General features: G+C 48.4%; 1 protein-coding gene across 2 annotated transcripts in view; it reads left to right on the forward strand.

The window, feature by feature from the left end:
* Positions 1-15,380, forward strand: part of LOC133123291 (ephrin type-B receptor 4a-like) — a 43,119-nt gene extending 27,739 nt beyond the window's left edge. The window contains exons 8-17 of one of the 2 annotated variants that reach the window (XM_061233636.1): positions 379-547; positions 1,121-1,220; positions 2,840-2,904; positions 3,302-3,415; positions 5,186-5,433; positions 7,209-7,424; positions 8,011-8,160; positions 10,651-10,844; positions 12,528-12,686; positions 13,502-15,380. In XM_061233636.1, coding sequence (XP_061089620.1) covers positions 379-547; positions 1,121-1,220; positions 2,840-2,904; positions 3,302-3,415; positions 5,186-5,433; positions 7,209-7,424; positions 8,011-8,160; positions 10,651-10,844; positions 12,528-12,686; positions 13,502-13,610 — 1,524 coding nt within the window. In that variant the 3' untranslated portion in view covers positions 13,611-15,380. The remainder of the gene's footprint in view (positions 1-378; positions 548-1,120; positions 1,221-2,839; positions 2,905-3,301; positions 3,416-5,185; positions 5,434-7,208; positions 7,425-8,010; positions 8,161-10,650; positions 10,845-12,527; positions 12,687-13,501) is intronic. The other variant, XM_061233637.1, reaches the window with a different exon arrangement.
* Positions 15,381-18,164: the final 2,784 nt, after the last annotated feature.

Consider the following 18,164-nt stretch of genomic DNA (forward strand, 5'->3'; position numbering starts at 1 on the left):
GGTAGGGGGGAGGTGTGAAAGGGAGCGTTTGAGGGGAGAGGAGGGGAAGGTGGAGAGGACAGAGAGGAGGGTTTGGGGGAGAGAGGGGGAAGGTGGGGTGGAGACGGGGAGGGCTGGATGGGAGAGGAGGGGAGGGTGAGAGAGGAGGTGTGGAGGGCAGCGTTTGGGGGGAGAAAGGGGGAAGGTGGGGTGGAGACAGCAGGGGGAGAGAGGGGGAAGGTGTGGACAGCAGCAGAAGACAGCACTAGCTGCGTGAGAACAAGGGAGCACCGGTAACAACTCAGAAATTAGTCACCAGACCCAAACGTGTCAGACTAATGGAAATGCCCTTTCTTTTCACACCCTCCTTCTCCCTCGCTCCCTCCCTCTCTGCTGAAGGACAAACAGAACGACGACGTGGGCTGGCGCTACACAGAGACCAAGACCAACCAGGTGGTCCTGAGCGAGCTTCGCCGGGCCACTCAGTACGAGGTCCAGGTGCGCGCCCGCACCATGGCCGGGTACGGCATCTTCAGCCGAACCTCGGTCTTCCGCACCCTGCCTGACGGTGAGCTCCCCCCCAGCTGCAGCCCTCTCTGCTGGAGGCCTCCCGCCTCTCTATCTCTGTCTGTCTTCTTTCTCAGGCTTTAGACAAATGGCTCATTCCAGTTTTTCTCTCTTACCGTTATGTCAGTCTCCCGTCCTCTCTTCCTCATCCTCTCTCCCTCATCCTCTCTCCAGTTCCCAAACCTTTTCTGATGTGACCCCAAATTAATTCTCACAAATGTACACCTCTTGTATAACAACACCATTTAGTCATGACTATATTGGCAATATACTACAACCTCTCGGGCCTCATTGCTTTATTATAGTGGGGTTGCTGTGACGTTTGTCACGTAGTAGCCTACATTTACATAAAAAAAAAAGATCCTTTTTCTCCCCCAAAATACATTTCCGGTGACCCCATTCTCAAATCAGGTGGGGTCGCGACACTCAGTTTGGGTAGCCCTGACCTACAGTCCTGATATCTGTTGTACTTCATGGAGCCACTGAGTTATGGGATTAATAGCCCTACTCTTTTTCCCCTTCCTCCCTCTTTCTCTCCATCCCTCCCCCCTTCCCTCCCTCCCTCTTCTCCCAGAAGATGAGTCTCACTCCCAGCTGATGGTGACCGGCGTCCTGGCCGCCATGGGCCTGCTGCTGCTCATCTCCATCATCGCCATCTCCATCTTCTGCTTCCGGTGAGACGCGGGGAGGGGTAGAACAGGGGGAACGAGGGAGAGACGGGCATGAGGGAAAGGAGGTAGAGAGAGGGAGGGGGTGATGGCGACAGGAGACAGACGTCTATGGTTACAAAAGAGTGAAATATGTTGCATATTCAGTTCAATTCAATTGTATTTGTATAGCGCTTTTTACCGGTGGGAAGACTGTCAGGAGGGGGGAAAAAGGGCAAACCGCAGACCTGACCCCCTCAAATAGCAAACATATGAGGTAAAAAAAAACTCTAGTGGGGAGAGAGACCCTCAAACAGTGGTGAGAAAAAACTTCCCGATGGGAAGAAATCTCGGGAGGCTAGTGAGAAGTAAAGGCAGAATAGATATAACAGAAATGTAATAAGAAATCTATCACAGGAAATGAAATGGGTCGAGTGGATGACAGTTAAGGTATTAAACTAGCAGCTAAAGTTGAATGTGCAGTTCAGAGGGGCAGGGCGATGCATTTGGGGCCCCAGGATGTGTTGAGGCTTGGGCATGAACCAGGGGAGGAGCAGGGCTGCAGCGGTCCAGTGGACAGAGGAGAGGAGAGGAGAGGGGGCACCGTGCGGAGAGGGGGGGAGAGGGCGGCTCTGAGCGGCGGGCACCGCAACGCCATTGGCTGCTGGACCCCGGCTGCGCGGTAGAGCGAGAGGGAGCGAGAGGGAGCGAGAGAGAGCGAGAGAGAGCGAGAGAGAGCGAGAGAGAGCGAGAGAGAGCGAGAGAGAGCGAGCGCGGGGAGAGACAGGATGCAGCCGCCCAGCTCGGGCTCCGCCCGGGCCCGCCTGAACAATAGCGCTGACCCCGGGAGCACGCACAATGGGAGCCACCGGCCCGGCCTGCCAACAGCCTGGGCGCGGCCGCCCGCTATTTTCAGCCCCTCCAGGAGGAGCGGGCCCCGGAGCGTGGCCCCGGATAGGCCCTAATGGAGCCCCTTCATCACAACGGGCAGAGATGGATAGGGACGGGGCGGGGGGAGACAAAGAACCGGGGCGGAGGGGCGGGCGGTTTGGGGCTGGGGGTGGCAGTCGGGGGGGGGGGTTAGGGTGCATTTAATAGTGCCTGGGAGCTTTGGGAACACTCGATCGACCGGTCGGGCCGAGACGTCATTTCGGCCTGAAACCCGAGACCAGAAGGAGATGAATGGGATAAAGTGTGTGGATGAAGGAGGAGCGGGGGGTGAAAACAGCATTCCTTTAATAACGTGGGGCCCGTAGCAACCCTGGGGTGATGTGCAGAGAGGAACGGACAGTTGAAGGTTGAGTTCTACCAGACCCCACATAGCACCCGTGGTTTTCTGGTCATGGACGTAACTGCTAGCTGGGTGTATTTGTGCGAGATACCTCGGCCCCTCACAGAAGTGAATTCCGCTGGTGAAGTGAGTTTCAGACGGAGGAAGTGGCCGGGCTGTGAGCTCCGTGAGCTGGGCGGTGTAATCCCGCGTGAGGAAGCTCCAGGGAGAATGAATAATGCAGGAGGGTGACGGGTCTGGGGCGGAAAGGGAGGGAGCGGCGGGGACCAGGAAGGAAGAGACGAGCGGTCGAGCGGCGGCTGCTGTATGTGATGACCTCTGACCTCTGACCTCTGACTCTGTCTCCACCCCACAGAAAGCACAGCAGAGTGAAGGACCCAGAGCTCAGCGACAAGAACGGACAGTACCTGATTGGCCAGGGTAAGCCTTCCTAGACATCATCCCAGAATTCCCTGTGTGTGGTGTAGAGGTTAGAGCACTGGAGTAAGGCTGCATGATATATAACAAAACAAAATTTTTCAAAATAGTAAAATAAGAATAAGAATAACCGCAGCCACGGGGCGTGTAGGCGATCTGTCATTATTATTTTTACATAACCAAAAACGCAATTATATATGTCAGCCCTACACTGGACTCAATTTGTCATGGATGGTGGAGAACTGAAAACTATGTACCTTTCTCTGTAGTCAGAGCATAAGTACACCATACTGATAAAAACAGGCCATTCAGACCACTCTGGCTTGGCAGTGACCTATGTGCAGAAAGTTAAAATGTATTTTAATAGCAAATATAGTATTTCAATATTGATCTGTTGCAGGCATTAAGGTGTACATTGACCCCTTCACCTACGAGGACCCCAACGAGGCGGTGCGGGAATTTGCGAAGGAGATAGACGTGTCCTTCGTCAAGATCGAGGAGGTCATTGGAGCCGGTACGCTCCCCACCCCCTTCTTTACCCCGTTCCTCTTCCTGTATCATACCATTTCGGTGTCTGAATTTATTATTTTGTCGTTTGAAGTTGCGAAACACTTTACAATAAGGTTACAGGAATTAATATTTTTAATAACATTTGAATAAACTAATGTACTTCTAACTACTGAGTTAGAACGACTGGTGTTCATGTACATCATTAATTGTCAACAACTACATTTGTTAATGCCAATTCATATTTGAATGTTTTCATTCCATTAACAAAAAATATGTGTTAATGGTTAACTGATTATAAATGTATCCTGTCGTTTGCTAATGAAATATTCAGATAACTCATACATTTGCTAGTAGTTAACAAATACATCATAAATGAAAAGCTAATTTCATGCTTAATTCATGCATTTATAAGTCGATTAATTAATGTTAACAATTACATTAATTAATGCCAATTCATGTACCTCATTGAAAAGTGTGACACACTGCTTGCTCCTGAAGTGGTATCTTCTGAAAGGGCTTTAATGTACCAGCTACATGGCTCAGCTATGGATTAAAGGGTCAGATAAAATACAGCTGTGTCAGGTGAACGTGTATGAAAGCTGGATGACTTCACTAATATACCCTGGAGTGCTTTAATTGTGGAGGCACTCATATTTCCAGTGGCAGAGTAAGAGAGGGACAGTGTAATATTAATACCACTGATGACATGAGTGGAAGGTAACCGTATCTGAGGCTGGGGTAGGGAGAGCTCCACGTGTATCCTCAGGCTACAACAGACTGCAGTGCTTCTCTTTCTCTCCCCTGTGAGTTTGGCCAGATCTGTGGCTTCTGCCTCGCTCTCCATCCCTCCTACTCCCTCGATCTGTCTCACTCTCTTTTACTCCCTCGATCTGTGGCTTCTGTCTCACTCTCCATCTCTCTTTTTTCTGCCTCCATCTGTCGATTCTGTCTCACTCTCTGTCTCTCTTTTGCTCCCTCAATCTGTTGCTTCTGTCTTACTCTCTATCTCTTTCTTCTCTTTCTTAGTCCCTCGCAATATTTTTTGGAGGGTGGATTAGCGGTTGAAAGGATTCCCTCCGCCTTTCTGAAATCCCAATCGATCGCAAATAGAAAACATCTCTTAACCCGTATTTGGCTAACGACTGAAGTAGTATATTAAGAAAAGCCCATGCTGTAGCCTCGTACATTGGCTGATATGAAAAATGTCAACGGATTTGCAATCAGCTCAACAAGCTTCACAAGTGCACCAAAGGAATTTCAAAACTTCTAAGGACTTTAATGGGGCTAATAAACTCGAGTATATGTTGCACAGCTGGGGTTAAATCCTCACTGTCTCTGACCCCCAACTAGCACAGTAATATCTCCACTACTGCGATAACTTCATTTAATTAGGTCACTGAAAACAGTTAATGTCAGTGCTTAGATGATACTGCATGCTGTGTCCTTACTGGTAGACAGCCCCCCTGCCCTTTAAAGGGTAATTACACTATAGATCACCGTTTGTTTTTTTAGCTGTAAGTGTGTTTGTTTGCCTACTTCATAGTGGAACATTTTAATGCGGGCCATTTTCATTTTTAACCCAGTCGGCTGTTACGGATGTCGACTGCTCGGAACACTGCCGGCAGCTGATTAGTTAGAGTGCTTAAGGCAAATGAGATTGACACACCAATCCACCAACCCCGGGACGCATTTCTCAGAAGTTGTGCAGTAGGCACAAATATTGAAATATTGAGTGTGATTAATCTTTAATTACTCCTCTTTTCTCACCCCCTAGGTGAGTTTGGGGAGGTGTGTCGTGGCCGGCTGAGGGTCCCGGGGAAGAAGGAGAACTACGTGGCCATCAAGACGCTGAAGGGCGGCTACACGGAGAAGCAGAGGCGGGACTTCCTGAGCGAAGCGAGCATCATGGGACAGTTCCAGCATCCCAACATCATCCACCTGGAGGGGGTCATCACGGCCAGCTGCCCAGTCATGATCCTCACAGAGTACATGGAGAACGGGGCTCTGGACTCTTTCCTCCGGGTCAGTTAGGCTCCCGACTGACTTAATTCATTTGTTATTTTATCCAAAGCGACTTACATCTGATTAGACTAAGCAGGGGACAATCCCCCCTGCAACAATGCAGGGTTAAGTGCCTCGCTCAAGGGCCCAGCAGCTGTGCGGATCTTATCGTGGCTACACCGGAGCTTGGACCACCAATCTTCCGGGTCCCAGTCATGTACCTTAGCCACAAGGATACAGGCTGATCCCACTTCAAACAACACCTAGTTTTTCCTGAGTTCCGACACTGAAAAAAAAAAAAAAAACCTACCTCAACAAGTATTGTAGTAGTTATTGTAGGACATATTTCTTTAACTTTTTTGCTAAATAAGACAAAAATATTGCCAGTGAGGTAAGACTTGTTTCAAGGCTTGCCAATGGAATAAGAACATGTCAAGCAGCTAATATTTTTTTACTTGAGAGAAAAAAGTAAGATCGTAAGTCTCATTACAAGACTAAAAAGGCTTGTTAAGACGGACATTTTTTGGAGTGGAGTGCTAAGCAAACCCGGCCCTGTATAACTTCAGCCGTCAGGCAGGAGGAAGCTCAGGGTGGTATGGCTGCTGGCTCATTACTGTCTGAACTGGCGCACATGTGACTTGGATTAATATAGGATTCATATAGACAGAAGAAAAAACTCAGAACGACCAGAACATGTGGTAATCTGCAGAAGAAGCACTCAAAGAGCTCTCCAGATTATATCAGAGGGTTTTTTGTCACATCTCTGGCTGAAGCCGGACTTTGGCAGAGGGACAAATGTAAGCGTACGTTACAGGGCCAAGGAATAATCATTATTCGTGCTTTAGGAAAAATGCATCCTATTTGCTTTTAGAAGTATAGCCCGGCCTCAATAAATTACAACAGCATGAGCATTCTCTGTGTCTGTCTCTCTTGCATACACAAACACACACACACACGCACGCACACACTCACTCACTCACTCACATCTGGACATAATAATTTTTGTTATTTTGTCATCTTGTACAGAGTGCTCCGCAGTAAAATGTTCCATTCCCCCTCCCCCTGTCGTTCGCCCTGGTCCCTGTGTTTAACTCTGCGGTGTTCTCTCTGTCCCCGTGTTTAACTCTGCTGTCTCTCTGTCCCCGTGTTTAACTCTGCTCCCTCTCTGTCCCCGTGTTTAACTCTGCTCTCTCTCTGTCCCTGTGTTTAACTCTGCTTTCTCTCTGTCCCCGTGTTTAACTTGCCCTCTCTCTGTCCCCGTGTTTAACTCTGCTCTCTCTCTGTCCCCGTGTTTAACTCTGCTCTCTCTCTGTCCCCGTGTTTAACTCTGTCTGCTCCCTCTCTGTCCCTGTGTTTAACTCTGTCTGCTCCCTCTCTGTCCCTGTGTTTAACTCTGCTCTCTCTCTGTCCCCGTGTTTAACTTGCTCTCTCTCTGTCCCTGTGTTTAACTCTGCTCTCTCTCTGTCCCCGTGTTTAACTCTGTCTGCTCCCTCTCTGTCCCTGTGTTTAACTCTGCTCTCTCTCTGTCCCCGTGTTTAACTCTGTCTGCTCCCTCTCTGTCCCTGTGTTTAACTCTGCTCTCTCTCTGTCCCCGTGTTTAACTCTGCTCTCTCTGTCCCCGTGTTTAACTCTGCTCTCTCTCTGTCCCTGTGTTTAATTCTGCTCTCTCTCTGTCCCCGTGTTTAACTCTGCTCCCTTTCTGTCCCTGTGTTTAACTCTGCTGCCTTTCTGTCCCCGTGTTTAACTCTGCTCCCTCTCTGTCCCCGTGTTTAACTCTGCTCTCTCTGTCCTCACAGCTGAACGACGGGCAGTTCACGCCCATCCAGCTGGTGGGCATGTTGCGCGGCATCGCGTCGGGCATGAAGTACCTCTCCGAGATGAGCTACGTGCACCGGGACCTGGCGGCCCGGAACATTCTGGTCAACAGCAACCTGGTGTGCAAGGTGTCCGACTTTGGCCTGTCACGCTTCCTCCAGGAGAACTCCTCCGACCCCACCTACACCAGCTCCCTGGTACGTTCCCCCTCCCCATCCACAGATAAAAGCACTCATCTCACTCCCCATCTCCCCTGCACGTTTACCTTCATCTGCCAGGCCACCTACATCAGCTCACACACAAAGATGTGAAGATAACTCCCGTGGACTCACACTAGGTTCACACGCCCTGTCTCTGTATGAAACTGTACCTGCATGCTGGGTGTTTAATCCCGCATTAGCAGCTCCTGCCCCTACCCTTTCCTGTACTTCACTGGTGAGGGCGAAAGCTTTTATGAAGGGGTCTGCTTGGTGCTTTAATAGAGCACCAGTTACAAGCAGCTTGAAATGACCAGAAACAGCTGTTTCAGAACGTAGCTTGAGCTGGTCAAACCATGTTGAGTATGGAGCTGGTCTGAGCTGGTCAACCAGCTACCAACTAGCTTGAGTGGTCAGCAGGGCTTTTTTGAAAAATAAACTGTTGTACATCACAGGGGGGCTCTCTGGTGACGTGATTATACAGAGTGTAGCTTTAGCTGGCTGTAGCCCGCTGTTAGCCGTACGCTGTTTGAGTGATGTGGCGTGGGAGTTTGCCGTTGTTTACCGTGTCTTCTCTGCGTGTCAGGGCGGTAAGATCCCCATCCGCTGGACGGCCCCAGAGGCCATCGCATTCCGCAAGTTCACGTCGGCGTCGGACGCCTGGAGTTACGGCATCGTCATGTGGGAGGTCATGTCCTTCGGCGAGAGACCCTACTGGGACATGAGCAACCAGGATGTGAGTGTTTCTGCGTGCGCACGCGTGTGTGTGAGACAGTGTGTGTGTGTATGTGGGTCTGTGTGTGACAGTGTGTGTGTATGTGGGTCTGTGTGTGTGTGTGTGTGTGTGTGAGGATTGGTGGGTGTGTGTCTGTGTCTTTGTAAACAATAAAACTATTTTTACAGTGCTTTTCACTGGTTCATAGCAAAACTCAAGACAGAAAATACCACACAGGAAATGAGGGGAAAAAAGCTTTAAATGCAAGACAAATAAAACGAGCAACATAATACATGTTATTACAGGATAATTCAAATCAGGACAGATAAGGATCATTTTGAAAAGTGTATCCAGAAGAGGCTGCTCTAACATACCCTGATAGGACATACCATAATACCATAATCCTGAGTCACAGCAAACGCCCTTAAACTTTAAGCTGGTTTTGGGCACAGATTAAAAACCCTTCTCTGGTAGCCACGGAGGGAGTGGGGTAAGAGGGTCAGCAATACAGTAAGATACTCCTGAGATCTGACCCGTGAAATGTCTCAAATGAGCTCCAGAGATTGAACATAATGAAGTGCTTTTTGAGTAATTGAGAATTGAAGGACTTTGGCACTCTGTTAATATCCATGCTTCTTTAGTGAATGTATAACTCCCCCACTATAATCAAACCCAGTTGCACATTAGTAGATTTGGCGAGAAGCTGTCTCATTATTCACTACCCTGGCATTCGTTTTAATGTAGTGGTATAAACCCAAAAGCCAGTAAAACCAGTAGGCTGATATGTTTCGGTCGGTTAAGGACTGGTGTGGCTGTGTCTGTATCCAGGGTCCTTAATCCCGCTCCTTCTGGGCAGCTTTAATAAATCCTCTTCAAGGGCACAGGGCTCCAGATCTGCTAAGGGCAGTTGCTGTTTGCTAAACTTAACATCCATTTAGCGTGCCTGAGATGTATAAGTGGGGACTGTTGAATTCTGCAGAGCACTGTAGAGCATAAGTAACCTGCATACTGTACGTATGGTTGCGTACATATGGGACTTCTGGCGTAAGAATAGGCAGACAAATATGATTTATCACGGCCGGCTGGAATCGTGGAAAAGATTGTTTTCATATCACCTGGGGAAAGCGATACAAACTTTTGATCAAGTAGATAATTTACCTGGCTTATATAATTGTTTCGGTAATGAGATACCATCCCCTTAGAGATCAGAAACTCAAATGTACTGGGTGTTTTGTACTGGAATATGCCTCTTAGGGGAAAAAAAAGAGGTGTGTTTTTTTTCTCTCCCTTTGCCTCTTGTATGGGGCCAAACCCATTGAAACCTATGGGGTCCCATGTAACATAATACAGTAGGCATTGGACGAGATAAAAGATCTGGACCTGTATGTCTCCATGCCACAGTATTGCATTGCTTCTGGCTGGCGATGACTCATTCAAAATTACAGTGGAGCTGGCACTGCATTATGTTATATAATTTGCCACCTCAAACACATAAAGCATTTTACCCTAACAACAGGGCCAGCTGAACAGTCCGGCTGAATGCAGTCCCTGCTTTTTATGGCTTTCAGAAAACAAAGCTAAATGCCTTTTAAAACAGTCGGGGCTGGGAGCCCTCATTCATTGGATTCAGGGGAGGTTTGAAAGGGAATGCAAAGCCAAGCAGATCCGGTCTCCAGTCACCAGACCTTTCCCACTACATTATACAGAGCAACTTACACAACTTTGTGTTTCACATTTTTAGATAAAACCCATTTATACAGCGGGGCTGAAGAGTTTCAGGTTAAGTGCCTTGCTCAAGGGATATAACAGCAGCGTTCATACGTTCTGAGAATTACACCTACATCCTTTTAGTATTTTAAGTTCAGTTCCCTATCCATTATACTTTATAGTACTGCTCTCCCAAAGTAAAACTGGCAGCTATTAGAAAGTATGTTTCTAATGCTAGTTTAGGTAACATTTTGCAATAAGGTCACATGAATTGGCATTAGTAGTAATGTAGTTGTTAACATGAATGAATTATGTACAAATGAATTACCAGTTATTAGTTAGCTAAAGTATTTGTTACATGATTGCTTATAAATTAGCTAAACATAGGATAAGCATATAATTAGTTGACTATAATAAATGCATTATTTTTTACTTTTAACTAATATAGCTGTTGACATGACTTATGTACAGATACATTAAGCATATGAATTATTATTTTTTATTAGTCGTTAACAATTACATTAATAATGAATTAGTTACATGATTATTGATACATTAGCAAAACAGGGTTAACTTATATTTAGCTATTAACAAATACATTAACTGTTTATTTATTCCAATATGAATTGGCATGAACTAATATAGTTGTTGACATGAAGTATTGATGTCCAAATGTATGCACAAATCTCTACAGATTTTATCAGTAGTTAACAACTGCATTAGATGTCAGTTCATGTGACCTTACCCAAGTGTTACCCAAATGTTACCCTAGTTTGTGTGTTAACCCGTTTCTAATGACCCCAGGTCATCAACGCCATCGAGCAGGACTACCGGCTGCCCCCGCCCCCAGACTGCCCCACCTCTCTGCACCAGCTGATGCTGGACTGCTGGCAGAAGGAGCGAGCCGCCCGGCCCCGATTCGCCGCCATCGTCAGCGCCCTGGACAAGCTGATCCGCAACCCCGCCTCGCTGAAGATCGTGGCCCGGGAGGGAGCAGGGTGAGTGAGGGCCCGGCCCGGGCTGGGAACGGGGCGAGCGGGTGGAAGTGCGCAGCGTAGTGGATTTAGGGTTACCGGGGAAAGAGGCACGGGGGACAGGTTTGGTCAGAGTGGAAGTTGGGAAGGGCTGCATCGAACCGGCTCTGGAAAGCCTTGTTTTCAGCCACAGCTCCGCTTCTATTGTTTCCCCGATTTCACCGCGTTGATAAAACGCAGCCACATCTCCCCTGTGTTGTTTGTGAAACTGAGGAGGGAGAGAGAGAGAGGGGGAGAGGGAGGGAGGGTGGGGCGCTCTGACTCCAAACAGATGCTGAAGTCTTCAGCGCTCTGCAGAGGAATTCACAGAGAGGTCTGGTGGAGATGCAGATAGGAGGCACACAATGGAGAACAATGGCGCGGGGCTAAATGGGTTTTACATACCTACGACCCCCGTCACCCTCACTTTGATCTCACTGTACTTAATGTGTGCCAGCAGGCCCTGCACCTCACACTTCCTGTGAGCCCACTTCCCACACACACTCTCACACACACTCACACACGCACTCACACATGCACTCACACACACTGACACACACACTCACACACGCACTCACACACACTCACACACGCACTCACACACACTCACACACGCACTCACACACACTCTCACACACACTCACACACGCACTCACACACATGCATGCACACACACACACACTCTCATGCACTTTCTCAGACGCGCACACACACTCTCTCATTCACATACACACACACACTCTCCCACACACATGCACACACTCTCTCACACACGCATGCACGCACTCACACACGTACACACACACACACACTCTTACTCATACAGACACACTCACACACATGCACACACACTCTCATGCGTACGCACACACACACACTCTCTCTCGGGCACTTTCTCAGATGCGCACACATACACTTTCGAGCACTTTCTCAGATGCGCACACACACTCTCTCTCACACACTCTCTCCCACACACACACACACACACACACACACACACTCTCTCTCTCTCTCTCTCTCCCTCTCTCTAGCACACTCTCTCCCTTACACACACACACATTCTCTCTCTCTCTCACAATCTCTCTCCCACATGTACCCACACACACACACACTTGCCCAAAGAGCAGCCCTGGTCCTGCTGTCCTGTCAGTCAGTCAGTGTCTGTTTTGACTGCCGTCCGCCCCCTCTGCCCAGTTTCCTCTCGCTCTCCTGTCTGTTCTGTAGCCCCCACCCCTCCCTGTCAGTCACTCCGTGTAACCTCCACCTCCTCTGTCTCCCTAGGCTCCTCAACCCCTGCTGAAAACCTCAGCACCCACCTGCTTTCCCTCACTTTAAAGTTGAATGTCCTGTCAGTCAGTCCTGGAGTTACCCCCCCCCCCCCCACACACACACACACACGTATATTCTCCCAGTTAAACGTCCTGTCAGAACAGCCCCCCCTCCCCCTTCCCCCGACAAACACACCTTTTCTCTATTTAAACACACTGTCAGTCATGTTGTCTGTTTTGCCCCTCTCCCCCCCCACCGCTGGGCGGAATGTACTGTCCGTCAGACCGCCTTTGTTGACCTCCTCCCACTCTCTGTCTCTCAGTGGAATGCTGTCAGTCTCAGACCCCCCTGCCCTGTCACTCAGAGCCCGTGTATTAACCCCTCTGCCCCCCTCTCCAGGCCCTCGCACCCCCTGCTGGACCAGCGAAGCCCCCCGCCCCTCTCTGCCTGCGGCTCCGTGGGAGAGTGGCTCAGGGCCATCAAGATGGGTCGCTATGAGGACAGCTTCATGCAGGCCGGCTTCACGTCTTTCGAACTGGTCTCCCAGATATCCACAGAGTGAGTGACTGTCTCTCTGGCCCTCTTTCACTCTCTCTGTCTCTGTCTGTCCCTCTTTGACCATCTTTGTTTCTCTCTCCCTCTTTGACCGTCTCTCTCCCTCCTTGACTCTCTCGGTCTCTCTGTCCCTCTGACTCTCTCCATCTCTCTCTCCCTCTTTGACTCTGTCTCTCTGTCCCTCTGACTCTCTCCATCTGTCTCCCTCTTTGACTCTGTCTCTCTCTGTCCCTCTGACTCTTCATCTCTCTCTCCCTCTTTGACTCTGTCCCTCTGACTCTCTGTCTCTCTGTCCCTCTCCGACTCTCTCCCGTTCCTCTTTGTTTGTGGTTATAGCCGCTCTTCCAGATGTTCTGAGTCTGCCTGTCTGCTTGCATATCTCCATCTGTTAATCATTACACCTGATCAAACAGGGTTTCGGTATCAAAGTTACCCCCGTATCGTATGTCAGCTTTGGGCTTCCGTCTCCCAGGCACCCCAGATTTCCGCCCCAGAGAGCCTCCGTCAGTCTGTCCGTGTCTGTCTGTTTGTCTTTGCGTCTGCGTGCCTATCCGAGCCAGGCCATGGAGCGTCTGTCCGATTCCATTTCTCAGCCTTCATTCCGCATGAGTTTGTAGCATGCATTATTAATGCGTATGGGTCTTTGTCTTTCTGCTCTCTTTCTCTGCGTGTGCCTCCGGTCTGTTATGTCTGAGGCATGTGAGTGAGAGACTATCTCCCGTGTTTCCTTCAGTATTAATTATTTACGGGGCAGGGGGAATCGTTAAAGCCGGAAGGCCTGAACCGTTATGCGTTCCTCTCTCTCTGCTGTGCTCCAGGGACCTCCTGCGCATCGGGGTGACTCTGGCCGGACATCAGAAGAAGATCCTCTCCAGCATCCAGACCCTGAGAGCGCACAACAAGAGCCCCAGCACCGTGCACTACTAACGCGGAGAGAGCTGCCCGTCGCACTCACACTTCCCAGCATGCCCCGCTCCTTTCCGGCTGAGAGCGTCCACGGACCCGGCGACCCCCCCCCCCCCCCCCCACCGTTCTTCCAGATCCAGTTTCATCCCGCGCTGCTACACTCGACGCAGCCAAACCTGACCGCCCGCAAGACCAGCTGTATGGACAGCTGCCTGCCAGTCAACTCCCCCATGTCGCTGCAGTGTGTCCCATTGGCCGTTCAGCTCAAAGCCACTTCATCTACACCTCTTTACATTGACTCTCAGTGCCCTGCCCCCGCTACTTTCATATTCAAATGCTCCTCCGCCTCTGCACAGTGGAGTGGCCCTGCCCACCCCTGTATGGAGGAACTTGGCCAGAGCCAATGAATAGGAGACCATCATCAATCACCACTGACATGAACATCTCCCTTAACTGTGACCCTTCGGTGTGTGTGTGTGTGTGTGTGTGTGTGTGACGGTGTGACCCATGGTGCCGTTTACTCTTTCAGTGCCCCTGACCACAGCCACTCTTCCCAGAATCCCCTTCTGCCTGCAACCCAGCTATAGACTGACTCAACTTCAGGGAGAAGATGACATCACAATGCCAGCACACCAATGGGTGTGCAGAGCTTGGCTGTACTTGGGGTACTGATTGGTTGGGGGGAAAAAAAAGGAGGCTTGTATCTTCCAACAGAGTGCGTTTGGACCACTATATCAGAACATTTTATTTGTACCTGTGAAAATGAAACGCGTGTCAGAGAATGTGTACGAAACGCCCACGTGGAGGAATGACACATTTCAGACAGGACGGAAGTGTGACTGTGCTTGAGCCGAGAAGCCATACAGTCGCATTTCCTCTTGGGATTACCTGATATTCCCTTCTGTTTATACGGACTACGGAAGCCCGCCGCTACCGGCCGAGATGTTGAACAAACTGTCAGACGCGGGCCTTTTAATCTGCAAGCGGGCTCTCCCGTTTAAATAAGATGATTATTTTTAAACCCCGAATCAGTCTCCGGTTCAGGACGAGAAGGGCCTGAATCAATATTAGCACTTTCTTTTTAGATTTTAAAGGTATTTAGTTAGATGAAGTGATTTCGTAAACGCGTCCACTCATTGCCTTGTCAGGGGCTGAATCCCCTTCAGAGTGAGAGAGTCGTCCGCGGAGGAGAGGACAGGAGACCCAACTGACACAAGAACAGACCGAGATATTACTTTTACTGAATCCTTTAGAAATGGACTTTGATTTTAAAGAAGCCATAAATCAGGGTTTGTTATGATTGTAACTATTCTTGATATTATCCTAAGTTGTATGCAGACGAGGCTTCCTGTCCAAAGAGACCTTGCGGCAGTAGTGGTCATCCGTGGCCAGTTCTATTCCCCTGCTCACTCCGGCTGTACCCCGGCGGTGACTCACGGTCTCCCCACCCCAATACTACAACCCCCCCCCCCCCCCGTGACCGTCCCAGAGCCTTAACCAGCACCACTACGACCGCTGTCCCTGCTGCAATCGAACTTTGACCCCCCCCTAAGAAGGAAGCACAGCGCCTCTTGGGAATTCTGGGAGTATAAATGTGATCTTCACATTGAAGGTCTGTTATTAAACCAAGAAATGTTTTTTTAGTTATGATTTTGCCTTTTATAAGTACAAATATATATATGAATGAGTATATATATATATGAGCAAATGGGTACCGGGACTGTGCCTTCGTTCCCGACAGTGTCTAATCTCTGTGTCCAGTTGCAATAAAGATCAGCACTGTTTATCCAACTCTGTGTTTGTGTGTCGTCTGGTCTTCACGGTCTTCCGTCTTTACGGTAGTACTTTGATTTACGGCTCAGATGCCAGCAAATGTTGATGTAATTGCTACTTTGATCATGGCCTCTGTAGCGATCTGCGGTGGTAGGGGAGAAGTTCAGGTAATTGCAGCTTAACATTGTGAAGATACCGCATTGTATTTGACCATATTATTACCTCTATTCTGCGGCTTCAAATACATAGTTGTGGGATTTGTTTTCAACCCGAAACAGAGCTCCATTTCACTGTTCCAACTATTACTCCCTCCCCCCCCCTTCACACACACACACACACACACACACACACATACACAAACACACACACACACGCTCATAGTTACATCTGCATATACTTTCTTCGAACACTTTGACATCATCTAAGAACTGCGTTGGCTTAAAATCAGAGCGTTGGCTTAACATGCACAGAGAACGCTTCCATGCAGATCATCTCTAATCTTTCCAATATCAAGCAAATTAGAGAGAGAGACAGGCAGGGAGCTGAGCGCTTCCATGGATTACCTCAGACATTCCTCTTCAATTTCCCCTTCAAGACAAGAGGACAGAAGCTCCATTTAGCCTCTCCTTCTGCCCTTGACTTTCTCTCTCTCTTTTGCTCTCTCGCTCTCTCCTAGCTTTCACTCCCTTCTCCAGAGAGCGATTTTCTCTATCTGTCCCTGAAGACACCCCCCCCCCTCTCTCTCTCTCCCCTCTGTGTTCCCCTCCCTCCGCATTCCTCTGACAGTTGCTGTTGTTTTCCGGGAATCTCGGGCCACGGAAGAGGCTGAAAGTCGGTTTGCATTTGGATGCCACGGAAAAGTGTGTGTGATCTCCCGCCCATTCACCTCCCCGCTCCCTGACATGTGTCCAACCTGACACACACCCACGGCCTAACCGTCGGCATCCATCACGCCACACGGGCGGAGGGTGCGCTGTGTGGCAGGGCTTTCCGCCTGGCAGCCTGGGGGCTGTACACAACCCTCCATAGGCTTACTCATGGCGCTTTGATCATTGAGGAACATATAAAAATATTTATTATCCGTGTGCGTTAAAATTGTGACAGTACCCAGGCCCACGGCTGCACAGTGTCTGCACGCCCCTACCCAATGGTGGAATAATAAATGAGACCTATGCATATCTTGAGAATGCCTCGATGTTTATGTCCCCGTACATACAATTTATTCATTCACTGTTTTATCAATAGCTCATGGGAAAATCTTAGGCCCATGTTAGCCCCTGAGAAAGCGCATCTATCCGTCTGTCCACAAATTCAATAACATAACGTAGGCCTAACTGGCATTCAGAATTTTTATACCACATTTATACAATGTCATTCTATTCATAGTTCATATACCACTGACAAAATTCACATTTCATTCAAATGTATAAATGCTAGGCTTTCATCCAGTGGCTGGTTTATGTACACTCCATAGACTCTTTATTGGGTATTTATTGCAGTTTTTTGGTTTAGTTTTGGACGTATTGGTCTTCTGTTGCTGTAGCCCATCAACACCAAGGTGTGATGTGTTGTGTGTTCAGAGATGCTCTTCTGCATACTATTATTGTAAGGTGTGGTTATTTGATTGACTGTTTTTTGCACCATTCTCTGTAAACTCAAGAGACTTGTGGATGAAAATCTCAGGAGATCAGCCGTTTATAAGATACTCCAGCCACCCTGTCTCCCGCCAATAATCATTTCATGATCAAAGTCACTTCGATCACACTTCTTCCCCAATCTAATGTTTGGTCTGGGCAACAACTGCACCTCTTGCCCTTGTCTGCATGCTTTTATGTATGGATTGCTGCCACTTGGCTGATCAGATATTTTTATTACGGAGCTGGTGTCAGGTCTACCTAATAAAGTGGTCACTGAGTGAATATTACTGTAGCTATTGCAAAGTTTATTTACGTATTAAAGCTTCCTATTTAAAGACTGAAATAAAACTGTTGGTAACTCACTCCATGGATAAAGAAATGAGCAAATTCTAGGACTTGTTTACACCTGAGATTTCACTGGAGTAAAGAAAGGTTGGAAAACACATAGCCTCGCTGTCATTAGCCTGTATGTGAAACCTGCCAAGACCGTTATCTTTCAGGATTACTTACGGCTCTGATCATGCTTTCCAACCAAAAACAGAACATCCTCCTACAGCCTGTCGTTTTCTGATAGTAGCCAGGCTAAATTTCTGCAATACAAATCCCTCCTCTCATGCTTCCTAGCCTGTCCTTGGTAGACAAAATAGGACATTATAGGCATATATTTTTTCTTTGGGTTGACCTCTAATCAACGTCGGTCACGGAGGTCTATATTACGTCGGAAAGTGGGTCAGAAATGAAAGTTTTTTTGATGTTGTTATTCGATGAGTACACGGATCTATTATTGGTTGAAAAATGTCGTGTCACGACTCCACATCGATCAGCCTTGTAGCCGCGACGCAGGTCGACAAATTGTTTAGAGGGAGCTGGCAGGTGCGTCTGTTATCATTAGATACTGTACCGTGTTGATTTGCTCAGACAGCCATTTACCAGATCGGATTAGCTAACAGTTAGCGGTTAGCCATTTTTCATAGTACAATATCAATCAATCTATCATTCAATCAAATGTGTTTGTTAATGCAACTTTGATTATGAAATTATGAAATACAATTTGCAATTTCCCTGTTATAAAGTGCTGGCAGCCTATATTTTCCAGTTCTATTTGCCAATCGAAAGACTAGACAGCCCTCACCAATTGAGGGAAAACTGGAAAATCATTCCATGA

This window comes from Conger conger, chromosome 3 (assembly GCF_963514075.1).
Source record: "Conger conger chromosome 3, fConCon1.1, whole genome shotgun sequence".
Taxonomy (NCBI): domain Eukaryota; kingdom Metazoa; phylum Chordata; class Actinopteri; order Anguilliformes; family Congridae; genus Conger; species Conger conger.